The sequence below is a fragment of the Paramormyrops kingsleyae genome, chromosome 5 (assembly GCF_048594095.1).
Source record: "Paramormyrops kingsleyae isolate MSU_618 chromosome 5, PKINGS_0.4, whole genome shotgun sequence".
NCBI lineage: Eukaryota > Metazoa > Chordata > Actinopteri > Osteoglossiformes > Mormyridae > Paramormyrops > Paramormyrops kingsleyae.
The window spans coordinates 6943538-6958194 of record NC_132801.1 but is presented as its reverse complement, the minus strand read 5'-3'; the positions used below and the strand labels follow the sequence as shown (position 1 = coordinate 6958194).

Below are 14657 nucleotides of genomic sequence, written 5' to 3'. Positions count from 1 at the left end.
TTAATTTTTACATCTTTGACGTGATAATTCAACCAGAAAAAGCCCAATACTAACAAGCTGAAAAGAGCCATATCGCCACCTACTGTAGCGGAGTCAGACATACTTGGGTCAATAAATCGATTCCCCTCCCATGCATGTATACTGGGACAAGGACAGTAGTCCGATTAAATGGAGTAGTCGGCTTAGCTGTGCATGTTAACATACTGATTGTGATATTCTGATAAGTTTGGTAACTATTCTAGGTTAGGTCTTCATCCAGGTCATATTATGATGTACCTTCAAACTCAAAGTAACAGTAGTTGACAGTGGTGGTCATGTGATCAGGTGACGTCATAACCTAGGACAAAAAAAAAGCTAGAAAAGCAGAATGAAGTTAACCTGACATATATACAGTATAGCTTCAGAGTTTCCAGTTAATCCTGTCGGTTACTGGGTCCCCAGAGGTTTTAAAGAATGAATAAAGATAATTTGAAGATAAGGATTTTAAATTGTTTCATGATTGGTCTTACCTTCAATTTTGTCCTGCTGTGTTTCTGTGTGTGTGTGTCAGGTGATCACTCTGGAGGGCTGGGTGGAGATCATGTACTACGTGATGGATGCTCACTCCTTCTACAACTTCATTTACTTCATCTTGCTCATCATCGTAAGTGACAGACAGCCTCGGCTCGTCCGCCTCACAGCTTACTTTGGCCGCTGAAAGACATCCGAGTCACTGCACTGCGGCCGACTGGGGAAAATGGTCTGTTAGAGTCACAGCGCAGCAGCTCAGCTGTAGCTTTCAGTCACTGCTCTGAAGCCGATTCATATGTTGGTCTCGGTGCTGCTGAAATGTTCGCTGATTTAATTGACAATTTGTTGTTTGTCACAGATCGTTGGTTTGCTGGAACTCCATAATTAGAGTGCTGCAGTCAGTTTAATAACATGCTACGTCTGAGAGTCATGACATGGCTGTTGGTCTGACGAGTCACTTGAGTCACAGTCGTGGCTGTCAGTTCTGTGTGAGTGCTGGGTAAATGCTTTGCCACTCTCTCGCTCTTGCAGCACAGCTCAGAACATAAAATATAAAGATTACTATTAAAATAGGAATAGTATATACAGTGAACAAAGGTGGAAAAGAACAGATAAGATGGTGATGTTAAAACAGAGAACAGATGGACTTATTTGAGTGAATCTCCTCAGTATTGCTCACCAGGGTGTGAGGATTAACAAGCTGCAGTTAAATTTATGTGTGTTTACTTAGCAGACGCTTTTGTTCAATGTGACGTACAAGCGAGGAAATAATGTGCTATCATACAGCTGTCACGGAGCCAACTATGCTGAGCTTCCAGTAAATGACCAGTAAAAACTAAAATTAGCTTGGGTGCTAGAGGTGTACGCAGACCTGGTATCTGGGGGGGATAATCGAGCCCAGGGGGATGAGGCTAGAAGGGGCAAGAGAGACAGTGATCCTCATGCAAGGGGGCCCGTTGAAATGATTTTGTCCCGGACCCAGGAATTATGCACGCTGGCCCTGGCTGTACAATATGCAGGTCGGTCGCTGGTAGGCTGGTTGAGGTGTTTCCAGACCAGATGGGCCTTGAGGCCTTTATGTATGTTTAGAGGATTGCACCAAAGACCTAAGGGAAAGTTCAGACAAAGCTTCTGCTTGCTGAAACAGGAAAGGAGGATTGGGAGTGAATTGCTGGAGATCGCCATGGGGGATGGGGGTTGGAGAAATGGTCAGTGAACCTTGAACACGGCAGGGATAGAGCAGCGCGTCTTTGAGCTCACTGGCAATCTGGAGGAAGGCAGTGGATTGTCACTGTGTGAGGAGACACCAAGAAGAATGGTGCATTAAAAATGGTTAAGGAAGAACTCAGGACAGCCTCCCCCTCAGGGGACAGTCGGTTTGCAGTTTGATACATAGAGTGACAACCTGAGAGTTCATTGACTGAATATCCCCAGGAGGGGAACCAGATGAAGCCTCACTTATGACTTCTCATCAGAATTATATTCCTCCACAAAGCCGTTCACTGAATTAGCATGATAGCGATCTCCCCCCCCCTCCCCCCCCAGCTATGAAGAGAGGGGAGAGCATTTCCTGCAGAGGTGTGATCATTTCATCAAGTTATTAAATGGAAGCAGTGGGTCACTACACGGGATAATTAAAAAAAAAAACTCCTGAAGCTGACTGAAGTGATTGATTTTAATGAAATTAAATTAACGTATTTGTAATGTGTCTTATTATTGTAGTCTAAATCTAACTCAGGGGTTAGAAGTACTATATGCAATCCCTGCATGCTCTAAAAAAATAAAATCTCTGGACACCTGAACCTGCCTGACTTATTTTAACATAAAGCCTGTAATCAAATACCATTACCAGTATTAGCGTGTTCCAGCACCAGTTTTTCACCCCTGTAATGGGTAGTGCATTGCAAGCAGTGAATGTCGAATAATGGCGCATTCAGTCCCTCCCCTTCAACCCCCCCCCACTCCCCAAATTACTGCAGTTAGCAGTGTGGCTTTCAGATAAATTTAGCTGCATCCCTTCATAATTTGATGGGCCTTAAACCTAATGCTCCTGCAGTCTGCTGTTTTTTTTTTTTTAATTCCACGAATCAAAAATGGTGTCATTGCCCTTGTCCCCCCCACCCCCTCAGGAGCAGATGTCAAAGCTCTCCTCTCCCCGCACCCCGACGACCCTTCCGGTAGCCTGGCAACAGAGCCCAAGCGCAGCATTCTGAATGAGGCCCCATGCTTTGGCCGCCGGTGACGGGCCGACCCGCCGATATCGCTGCCCCCGGGATCCTCTTGTCTTTTAATGCTTTCCTAATTGCAGTCAGTAATATTGCTGTGAGTTCGCCCTCCCCCCACCTCACCCTCCGCACCTCTCCCGTGTTGCGACTGTGAGCGCCTCAGTCGAAGGCATCAGTCATGCATCTGTTATCTCCTTCTGACCATGCTCACCCTTGTGACCGGTCAGCCTGCCTGTTGTGACCTGTTACCCCACCTCTTCATCCAGAGCAGGGGTCTCAAACTCCAGTCCCCAAGGGCCAGAGCCCTACACAGTTTTTGGTTCACCCTCATTTAACACACGTGATTCAACTGCTTGTGCTAATTACCACACAGCTCTTGAGCTGAATCATTTGTGGTGGAAGTGGGAAAGAACTAAGCTACACAGGGCTCCAGCCCCCCAGGACTGGAGTCTGAGACCCCTGATCCATCGTCCCCGCAAACCTGGTGCGAAACGTGGTTCGCCCACTCATATTCTGATGCATTTCACTTTTGATCATTACTGCATTGATTCTGCATCAATCCGTCTTTTTCTCTGAACACCTGTCAGAACTCTCATACACATATCCCGGGGATTATAAATGTCGGTTCTGTTTGGTTCTGCTTGCCGCAAGCCCTGTTCTCCTTCTCACTGGGTGGAGATGCTATCACTCTAAGTGCCACACCGGCAGAGATGAGTGTAGCTGCCTTTTGTCTTCACACTCGTGGTTTGTATTACATGCATTTATTTGTGCTCTGCATGTTGCCTGGACCTGATTGTAAAAACTGTTCTTTTAAATTGGGTTTTCCTTAGTGGGCCATTCTAAGCAGCCTTGTCTCATAGCAATAAATGAGTCAGCCGGTAAGATGGAGCCGTAACGTAAAACTGTGACAGCCTGTGTGTCATTGACAGCGTGTGAGGATACCTAACAAAATGATGTCCGCCACAGGCTAAGCTAGCAGGAAGATGCGTGACGAACATGTCGAATGTCCACCATGGACCTCACGGTGTCATGTTACATCTTTGAAGGGTTGTGAACAATGGAGACTTTCAGAATCAGTCCATCCCGGCTCACTGTGACCCAAAGTCCCGTGAAGAACAGGACATGAAGCAGGAGATTCCAGTGACTGCGAAATTAAATATCGAATCATAAAATTCTCTGTGTGAGGCCTTCATGTCGAGAGAATCTCGAAAAATGAAGTCCAGTTATCATAGGTTCATTTTTGTCGTAATGAGACAATGTCTTATATGCTGTCATAATGTAGCATAATGGGAGAAGCAGTGCTTCGTTATATTTAACTTGGTTGCTAACTTTGGTCAGTTGACTGGCACGAGATTTTCGATTCGAGACAAGTCTGCACACGCATTTACATGTATGTAACAATTTTATTACCTTGTAAATAGTCTGTAGGATTTGCAAACTGCTGTAATGCTTCTGATGTAGCTAACTTTAGGTCTACAATAGAATATTATGGATTTGCCCCAAGATTTCTTGCGTGAGTCTGTGAGCGTGAGTGTCACGACAGATGCGCGAGAGTTGGCAATCCTGATTTCACCCTCGACCATCAGCGGTGCACACAAATTAAAATAACTTTTTATGTTTAATAAGCATCGGAGCTTCCAGTGGCAATTCGGCAGCAGTTGCTCACACCTTGGTATCGCAGAGAGTGGGCCAGTTGATTTAGTGGGTGGATGACGAGCCCCCTTCCCCGACGATGCGGCCGTCATCAAAATGCCGGTCACTTTAACTCCTCAGGAGACCTGTTTGTCCTCCCCAATCCGCAGGCCTGATTAGCAGCTCTCTTCAATCAGCGGATGCGCGCTGTAGAATGAAAAACCAGACCTTTCGGGGGGGAGAGAACCTGAATGTCGTCAAGCCCCCAGTGATGGCAAATTAGCCAAGAGGCACAGATGGGCTGACTTCACTAAAAGCCGTTGGTTCTCTTTCCAAGTGGCGCTTCCTGTCATTTTCACTGTACTGATTTAGTTTGACAGTTTAGGGTAGGTCTTAGTGGCTGAGAAGCGATGTGCCCTTGCATTTTTTTTATAGGCCACCCCTTAATCGGCCGACACCCTGTACCGTATTTACGGTGGCTAAGCAGTGGCTCGACTGTTCACCCCCTACCTAGATCTACCACAGATGAGCCATCCCCTTGTTGATCTTCCTGACATGATGGTCCGTGACGGCAGTCAGACCAAGTTGTGCTAGGAGAGCATTAAAGATTAAGCAGCTCTGTTTTTCTGATCCGGCTGAAGTGCAGACCCTTTAACTTCTCCGGTGGCTCTCTGAAACGGGGACGCAGCCTTCCTGGCTTGTTGCAGGAAGTGGGGGAGATCGGCCTGGCTGACCTTGTCTGATTTTATCAAAACTGAGCACAAGCTGTCCTTCTCTGACTTACTGTTTTTTTTTTTGTTTGTTTGTTTTTTTCACTCCTACTGAGGTTTTTGTAGCATGGTTTTCCAGTTGCCAGTGTCTTCTTCACAATAGCAGCAGATGGCGAATGTCCGCACATTTTCCCTTTTTCTCAGTTCCCTTCTCCCACCTTCCTCTGCCTCTCCCTCTTCCTCCCCGCAGGTGGGCTCCTTTTTCATGATCAACCTGTGCCTCGTGGTCATCGCCACCCAGTTCTCGGAGACCAAACAGCGGGAGCACCAGCTGATGCAGGAGCAGCGGGCACGCTGCCTGTCCTCCAGCACACTGGCCAGCCTGGCTGAGCCGGGCGACTGCTACGAGGAGATCTTCCAGTACGTGTGCCACGTGCTGCGCAAGGCGCGCCGCCGCTCTGCCGCCCTCTTTAACGCGCTGCGCGGCCGGCCACCACCACCAGGGGGTGGTAGAGCACGGGTGGGCGGTCCTGGAGGGAAGGCCAACGTGAACGGCGGACACCAGCACCATCACCACGAGCATTGTGAGTTGGACAGGCCTATGTGGGTCTCAGCAGGTCATAGAGGGAGAAATCAGTGGTCAGTCGATTTATACTACAGTTCTCGCTACATTATAGATGGATGCTGTTTACACGTTGCGTCATATATGTTTTTTATTGACTGCTACTGGGATCCCTGTTGGCAGAAAAAGTCTGGGAAGAGAAGAAATTCTCAGTGTGGATATAACATAGCAGAAATTTGTGTAAAGTGACTTGGTTGATCTGTCAGGCACCTCATGGTTACTCGCTGTGAGTAAGGGGTATGGCAGTCCTCCGGAACGCGTGAGAGATGATGTTGGGGTACTCGGAGAGGACAGAGTGACAGTACTGTGAACCAGAGGGGCACACGTGGCCGGTCTGCAGCTGCCTGGCAGGCGTAGTATCATCATGGACAGTTAAATCCGACACAGAATTGAAGACAAATAATATCTGGGGGAAAATGGGAGGGTGTTGGCGATGGGGGTGTAATAAAAATGGATCAGAGATGATGACAAGAGAAGATACCGTGGTAGGAACAGTTATTTTTTGGAAGCATGACCATACCAGAGCTAACATATTTTGTTCAAGTGACCATTTTCAGTCTTTCATCAAGCTTTGATGAAGTCTCTTTGTTCTCATGGTGTCTGGTATGACCAAGTGAGCCTCACCCTAACCCTCTTGGTGGCACCATCTCTCTCTCTCCGTCTCTCCCAACCCTGAAGGCTGCCCGGAGTGTGCCACGGCTCCATCGCTCACGGATGAGGACCGGGGTGTGGACGCTACGCCCGGTGAGGGGGCGGAGGAGGATGCGGTGGAGGAAGCCGAAGGGGAGGGCGCGCGGCTGCGGGAGAGCGGAGAGGAGGAAGCGGGGAGTGCGTCCAGCAAGAGGGCCGTGCCGTGCCGCGGGCGATGCAAGGAACTGTGGAAGAAGATGAAAGCCAAGCTCTGGGGCATCGTGGAGAGCAAGTACTTCAACCGAGGAATTATGATCGCCATCCTCATCAACACCATCAGTATGGGCATCGAGCACCACGAGCAGGTAGAGTCCAGTTCTTCTGTGACCATTGACTCACTGGGTCTGTCACTTTCTCTCTTTGTTTCCCTTCACCTCCGTCCCTGGCTCATTCTCGCTCTCTTTCCCTCACTCCCTTTCTCTCTCTCTCTCTCTCTCTCTCTCTCCATCCATCACCTTACTCCTTTATGTCCCTACAGAGGATCATTCTCTTATCTCCAAAGTGCCTAAATAGAAAAGCAGCGAATGAACAGAAGCCAGTGGGTTATGCAGCACTGGGCATTAATCACCCTCTTGCTTGCGCCAAACTAAGGCTGCTTCTAGAGGGTTTGACTGTCCTTCTGCAGCCCTCACAGAGCTAAGCGTGTTGGAGAAGTTATGCCCTCTTCTAGTGCACCTTTTGTGCTCCATCCAGACTTGGAACATCTTTGTCAAGGCCATGTTCTTGCGATACATGTTTGCGTCAGCCCTTGCTAACAGAACATGAGGGCTCTGTCACTGGAGCCATGTTCACGGTGTGGGATTTGAAGCTAACGCCTGACCAGGTCAGGGCAGTAGAGCAGCAGGAGTATCTGTTATGGGGCTAGAACCCTAGCGCTAGATCAACATGAGACGGCGTCCTATGCTGGAACAATCGCATAGTGAGGAACATCGGCAAGGTACAGGAGCAGTGGGGCTGGAGGGCAGGGGTGATGCTTTCAAGACAGGTCATGCTGTCAAGATGAAAAATGAGGATACGAAAGAGAGCCATGTTAAATGCACGTGTGTTAATCTTTTCTGACCTTTTTGAAATGATGACTTTAGCGGTGCTCCTTCTAATCCACCGCAGTGAAAGCAAGTTCTCTCCCTCAGGGAAATAGAGGCAGCTCGCTGATGCCGATCGCTTCGAGGGAGATATGGATCGTCGCGATATTGCACTGATCTTATATTCAGACCAAAGGAGAAATAATAGGGGGAGCGCGAAGACGGATCGTGTTAGATGGGTTTAGATAGCAGCATCTTTCTAAGCACTGCCTGCAGGGATGGATACGGTAACACGGGCTAATTACTACGCTGAAGGGCAGACCGGCCCGGAGGGAGCTTAACCTGGAACTCTTAGATGATTGCGAAAAGGTCACAACCAGTGTACCACCTGCTGCCTTGTTCCTGGTATTATTCCCATATTGTGATTTCCTTACTGTCTGTATCTTTATATTTTAATGTGTCTAACCATTGGTTGTTAACTGAAGCTAGTAGCTTTGCGGATGATTAGTTGCTTTCTCCAAAGACAATGGAAATTAATCTAGGCAGGGTTTACCTGAGTGCTAGGAATACCTATATTGTTTTCTTAATAATTTCCATTAGACAGACTAAGGGGATTCTGCCTCCCCATGCTTATAAGGAAAGGCTGAGATGTTTGTCTTTCTCATTGCGCTGTCTCTCCAGTGTGCATGCAGACTGCAGCATAGCATTAATAGGAAACAGCCCTGACCTCCCTGAGTCTCCCCCCCCCTCCCCCACTCGCGCAGCCCGAGGAGCTGACCAACATCCTGGAGATCAGCAATATCGTCTTCACCAGCATGTTCGCCCTGGAGATGATCCTCAAACTCACCGCTTTTGGCCTCTTCAGCTACCTGCGCAACGCCTACAACATCTTCGACGGGATCATCGTGATCATCAGGTGGGACCTTGCGGAGCGGTCAAAGGTCAGAAGCAGGGGTGGGAAAAGGGTAGCTGTGGGGCACCTGGTGTGGCATGTTCCTCGGAGTCAGTCGGCCTCTCCCTCCTTCCCTCCCCCAGCGTGTGCGAGATCATCGGGCAGTCGGACGGGGGCCTTTCAGTCCTGCGGACCTTCCGGCTGCTCCGCGTGCTCAAGCTGGTCCGCTTCATGCCGGCACTGCGGCGTCAGCTCGTGGTGCTGATGAAGACCATGGACAACGTGGCCACTTTCTGCATGCTCCTCATGCTCTTCATCTTCATCTTCAGGTCTGTGAAGATCTCACTTTTCCCACCCCTCCCTGGTATCCACGACGACTCCCAAACCAATCGTGGATGATGGTGAAATCTGCTGGATGATGGTTTTTGGGTCTTAGTCACGGGTGGATTAACTTGTCTGGGGGCCCTAGGCTGACGTAGCTAGGAGGCTCCCCAAGCAGGACAGTTAAACTATTTTTTGCGCCGAAACAGAAACGAGTACGAATTAAAAATGATGCAACATCAATAATCCACTAATCAGCACTCGGGGTGCCTGCAGTAAAATTTGGCGAGGGCAGGGGGTTCCATTTTTCTGCAGCCTAGGAAAGCCTATGCATGAATCCACCCCTGGTCCTGACCATGCTGTCCTAGCATGTTGTGCTGAAAACACACACATCACAGCATGACTGTTGTAGTTTTCTTCCAGCACCTCAGTGCCCCTACCCCTCTCCCAGGACAAATAGACAGCAATCGGTATACAGTATAAACCAAGGGGCTCAGTGGGGGGAAACAGACATTAAGCAAAACATCTCATCTTTTTAGTTTATCCAGCCATGTTTGATGATGTTTGGCATGATTTGGGCTAATGGTTTAATACAGTGGACAGTTTGTCTGACACTGGCTGACATCAATTGACTGTTATTTTGTTGTCTGGTATAGAGTTGCCAGTCACCCACAAATACAAGAAGATACATTCATAGTTTTATTGCTTTCTTTATCAGACGTAATTTCATGTTAGATCAAACTTACATGAAATGGTTATCTTTACTGCAGTAATTAAAATATAGGAAAATTATGTTGACAATTGCATCCAACATAGGCTTGGTATAGATTATATAGAATTTTCGTCTGCTTACATTGCTTGCCATTTGAAAGAACGCTGTGACAGCTCTTTGTTTTTTTCCGAATTGCTTTAACTGTATTGCATACCGCTTTTGTCCGTGTGACCAAATCTGCATCCAGCACAATTTAAGCAGCTCAGATCTCAAGCTTTTCAGCACCCAAAAGCCGCAGTGGCGGAATACAAACGGAATGGGCAAAGTCACAATTGTGGCAAGTATAGATGTTTCTGAATAAAATTTTTAGAAAGTGACACCCGTGTTTGAGTTATTTATCCTTCATTAGAATGGTAGGTCGTCGTGGAAGTGAAAAACTTTCGAGCCATGTGTAGGCTAATAGGAATGCGTGCATTTTACTCTGTCTACCTACAAACGGCTACAGGGGGACAGTAGGAACGTGTGTGTACAGGCACGGGGGATGCACACGCATGTGTGTGGACTCCTGCCTGCAGCAAACATGCTCTGAGTAGTTTGTGACGGTCGACGCAGTTTGATGAGGTCAGACGTTTAGACGTCAAACCTTTTTTAGGGATGGTATTTCTTTATTATAGTTTTGATTCTTCTCCCTCCAAGGTGGGGTGGGGGTGGATCAGAGGTCCCCACATAACTTGGGGAGGAGCATCTGCGCCCCTATATAAAACTAAGCTGTTTGACACGGTACCTCACGCTAATGTATAACTGCATGTCCTTCACACGAGGTTCACTTTAAATGGTGCCCCGACTTACACCGGCCTAAATCGACATGACACCGTGTGTTAAACGGGTCATTGGATGCTGATTTATATGAGCTGGCACAGGGGACGTCGGCCGCTGGTGCTGGTTCTGGTTCTTGGCAGACCCGCTTGTTTCGCTCCGCTTTATGAAGCAGAATCCCACTTAGGAGGGCCGCTTTTAACCCTCGGCGGTCATCAGTCACATTTCGCCCTCTTCACTCTGCTTGCAGTATTCTCGGGATGCACATATTCGGGTGTAAATTCAGCCTGAAGACAGATGCTGGGGACACAGTCCCTGACAGGAAGAACTTCGACTCCTTGCTGTGGGCCATCGTGACGGTGTTCCAGGTAACCTGCTCGCACCTCAAGTCCAAAGGGGCAGAATTCCACCGCATTACACCAAATTACCAGGGATTTTTCAGATGCAGCCGTGTTCAGGCTTATGCATGTGCGCGGTGTAAAAATACTTCCAGATTCTGACTCAGGAGGACTGGAACATGGTCCTCTACAATGGCATGGCCTCCACCTCCCCTTGGGCGGCACTCTACTTCGTGGCGCTAATGACGTTCGGGAACTACGTGCTCTTCAACCTGCTAGTGGCCATCCTCGTGGAGGGTTTCCAAGCGGAGGTGAGGACAGGGGCCTGTTCGGTACCCCGATGAATCCCGCACTGTAGAGCCTTTGATGTCTGCTTTTGTCTAACGGCTTTTGTTTTTTAAAGGCACGTCAAAATTTTGATGCCTTTTTGATATTCAGTCACCGTCAGAGATACTATCTCTCAGCTCCTCCCCTCGCGTCTCTCTGCATCTTCACATCCGTCTGCCTCACTGACAGGGCGATGCCAATCGGTCCTACTCGGATGATGACAGGTCTTCCTGCAACTTTGACGAAACCGACAAGCAGAAGGATCCTCTCCAGCTCTCGGGTATTTTCCGCCATTAATCTCTGGCCTCAGCTCAGATCTGCAGTTATGCTTGTGTGTTTGTGTTTATTTATCAGTTTTCTGCAGTTGGCAGAAGCAGCATTATGTAAGAGCTGAACTATCAACCCCTTTGCTCATTGATTTAAGCCAGTCTTTCTCTATTTGGTCCTCAGGGACCAAATAGATTGTCCACATTTTTGCTCCCTCTCAGCTCCCTGCCAGACAGTCCACATATCTCCACAGAAACCTGGACCGTTTGCGTGGACCGTCTCCCTACAGGCAGCTGGGAGGGAACAAAACCGCGGACTGTCCGTGGGTCCCCGCTGGTTTAAGATTCAGGTGCCAGAGATCGACCATTGAGCATAATAGTTAACCTGAATTGCTGCTGTAAAATATGCATATTTATTAACAATACGAAGTGACAGACCCCTGTGGGTTTCTTTGAGTGGAATTGTCCTTTGAGCAATTTTTAGTAACTGCTAAAACTTTGGTACTAGTGAATAGGTCCCAGGTGGGAAGTGCTGTTGTACTCTTGTAACAGTTTTCGATCCGACTTGCCTCGTTTTCTGTCACTTTGATGGCCCAGTCTAAAGGTGTGAGGAGCTGCACCAAACATGCGAAAAGGTTGGAACATCAAAACAAAACCATGTGGAAACCGTCCTTGAATAAATGGCAGTGGTTCCTTAAAATATACAATAGATTGTTTCCCTTGTATCCATAGCACCTGGTTGTTAATTACATACGTGTGAAATATCAGCCTCCTCTTTGCACAGATTGTGCCTGGTTAGAAACTGTTACTCGCATCTAATTGTTCCGCTATTTAATCGGGAAACATGTTGCAGATCTAACACCAGTGTCAGGGAGCGGAGATACACCACAGGAGTGCTTTTCGATGACTGTGACCATGTTCAGAACTGACAGCGACCTACTCCTCCCCCCCAGACCCAAAGCTGTGTGCCCTCACTCCTAACGGGCACCTGGAGGTGGTGCCAGTGAATGCTGGCAAAGGTGTGTACCCCCCCGAGCATCTGACCTTCCCCCGGGGTTCACGGGAGAGCAGCGTGACGTCACTGGGCAAGGCCAGCCAGGATCGCAGGTCTCTGGTGAGTGGAGGGGGCGGGCGTCGATGAGAAGCGTGCTACCCTTCACAGCACCCCCCCCCCCCCCCAAACTCGCCTGCTGGGTTTTAAAGCTGAAGGCAGGTGCCAGGTGTCTGTGTGCTTTGTGAGCTGAGTGCGATTCTTGCCTCTCCCGCACTGTAATGTAGCTGGAATGCTGCATTGCTATTGATGCGATCTGATTCGCTGATTGAATTACTGCCATCTGGTCAAGATAATACGTAACTGATGTCCGTACCTTTGAAATGTGCGCCATTTGCACAGCTGCAAACATCATGGAAATCAAATTCTTTTATACTCGTAACTTTAAGATACTTTCCCATTTTGAGTTCTGTGTTTATTAGGATTTAGAGAACGAAAACCATAAATGGCTTCTGAGCTCACACACAATTTCTTGTGCATTGCAGCGCATGGGGCGTAGTTCCCTCTACCACAACTGGGGGCGCCCTCTCCCTCAGTCTGCATGGAGCCGGAGGTCCAGCTGGAACAGCCTGAGCAGGACCCCCCGGAGTCTTGGGATGGGGGGAGGCAGCCTCCGATCCCGCAGCCCTCGCTCCTTGCACGCGGCCGAAAACGAGTCCCTTCTCTCGCCACCTCTTCCTCCCCCATCTCTGCTGTCCCGCCACTTCCCCCCAAACAGGGACAGACGGGCTCTGTCCCTAGAGCTCCCCGAGCTGCTGCAGGTCCCTGGGCCCCCGCTGGCCCTCCCCCGGGAGAAGAGCTTCTCGGGAGGCCTGAGCAGCCCAGGGTGGGCTGGGGACCACCACGACTGCAACGGGAAGACGCCGGCCCCCCAGGCCAAACTGCTCGGGGAGGTTTTCCCACAGCTCAACACATGCAAGGAGAGACAGGAGCTCGAGGATGAAATAGACTACGTAAGAACAGAGGAGACCGTAACTGGTCATCATATCAAACGCCTCTCAGCATTACATCATCACCATTCTGTCCGTGACCTGTGTTGCCGCTTCATGTAACGAAAGCCTCAAAGTGCCAGGCTGTGTCAGGCTGAGATATAAACGAAACCACCTCGGTCGATGTAAACTAAACCACCTCGGTCGATGTAAACTAAACCACCTCAGTCGAAAACAGAAAACCAAACTCTTGGGCTGCAATTAAACATGGCCTCAATTCTACTCTACAGTAAATTCTAGAAAGGGTTCACTTGCTTGGTTACAGAAAGAATTTTAGAACTTTTTCAGGAGAATACAATGAATCTATGACGGTTGGGGTATAATTGTTTCCTCGGGAAATAATATAGTGTGCAGTGATAAAAAAAAAAAAAATTAGCTTTTTATTTTTTGAATACACCAACTGTAAGTCATTTGGCTAAGAACTGTCTGAGTCATAGCACAGACAGCCAGACATGACTGATGATACATGAAAGGAAAATGAAGCAGATGAGGATACGTATCCTACAATTATCTTTTCTTTTTTACTTGGCTGATATGTATTTTTTTTTTTTTCTTGGAATGCCTTGTAAGTTTCACGGTGGGTTTTTGTCTGACATTTACTTCGTGAGACTGCCTGAGAGGCTGCAAAGCGGTGTGCTGAGCCCTGCATCACGCAGGAGACCGGCAGAGTTCACGCTAAATATCACCGTGCGCCTGGCTCGCATTAACCGGCACGTACACGTGAGCGCAGGCCGCGGGGCAGGAAGCCCTTCAATTGCGCCGTGATCATTCTTACCGCGCTCACCTCACGCGTGCAGACGTTAACCTCAGGCGTGGGTCAATCTCTGGCTTCATTAGTATCCCGCTGTGCTTTACACGTGTGCGGAAGCTTTCGGGGTGCGATTCAAGTGTGCGTCTGTTTTCTGCCAAGTGCCAGCTCATCTACACGCTGACTAAGAGCACTGATTCACCTAGCAGCTCTGATGGCCCGCTGTATATCCGACCATGGAGATTCTGCATGTTGGCTCACATTGCAATGTCTCCCTCCCCCTCCCAGAGTCTCTGCTTTCGGATCCAGAAGATGATAGAGGTGTACAGGCCAGACTGGTGTGAGACCCGGGAAGACTGGTCTGTCTACCTCTTCTCCCCACAGAATAAGTAAGTCTACTTTCTTCAGAGCCAAATTAGCTAATACATCGATGCAAAGTGACGAAGCATTTTTCCCACAGCTAACCGTAAATTTGTATGGATAATTAACAATCTAATGCTTAGCACGATTCCCTTTACTGGGATTCATACCTTAAACCTTTACAAGACCATGATCTTTATGGTCTGATCAGGGGGCGCCGTAAGGGGGGGTGAAGTTAGGACGATTCCAAGGCCCCCTGAATCTTAAAATTTGGAACATAACTGGATTGGTGTAGATTGGGGGACCCAATACAATATGCTTTCATGGGGCCCAGAATCTCTAGCAACAGCCCTGGGTATGATATTGTCTGCCTCGCAGTGAACCCCTGCTAGGAACCGCTTAACTGACCCAAAATCAGCACTCCTC

General features: G+C 48.6%; 1 protein-coding gene across 2 annotated transcripts in view; it reads left to right on the top strand.

Moving 5' to 3' along the window:
• The window catches only part of LOC111859731 (voltage-dependent T-type calcium channel subunit alpha-1I-like), a 170010-nt gene that overhangs the window by 112702 nt on the left and 42651 nt on the right, over window positions 1-14657 (top strand). For both annotated transcript variants that reach the window (XM_023842701.2, XM_023842702.2), the window contains 11 exons: window positions 551-643; window positions 5328-5661; window positions 6378-6694; window positions 8176-8327; window positions 8447-8632; window positions 10403-10520; window positions 10646-10801; window positions 11007-11097; window positions 12037-12197; window positions 12620-13087; window positions 14160-14260. In XM_023842701.2, coding sequence (XP_023698469.2) covers window positions 551-643; window positions 5328-5661; window positions 6378-6694; window positions 8176-8327; window positions 8447-8632; window positions 10403-10520; window positions 10646-10801; window positions 11007-11097; window positions 12037-12197; window positions 12620-13087; window positions 14160-14260 — 2177 coding nt within the window. The remainder of the gene's footprint in view (window positions 1-550; window positions 644-5327; window positions 5662-6377; window positions 6695-8175; window positions 8328-8446; window positions 8633-10402; window positions 10521-10645; window positions 10802-11006; window positions 11098-12036; window positions 12198-12619; window positions 13088-14159; window positions 14261-14657) is intronic.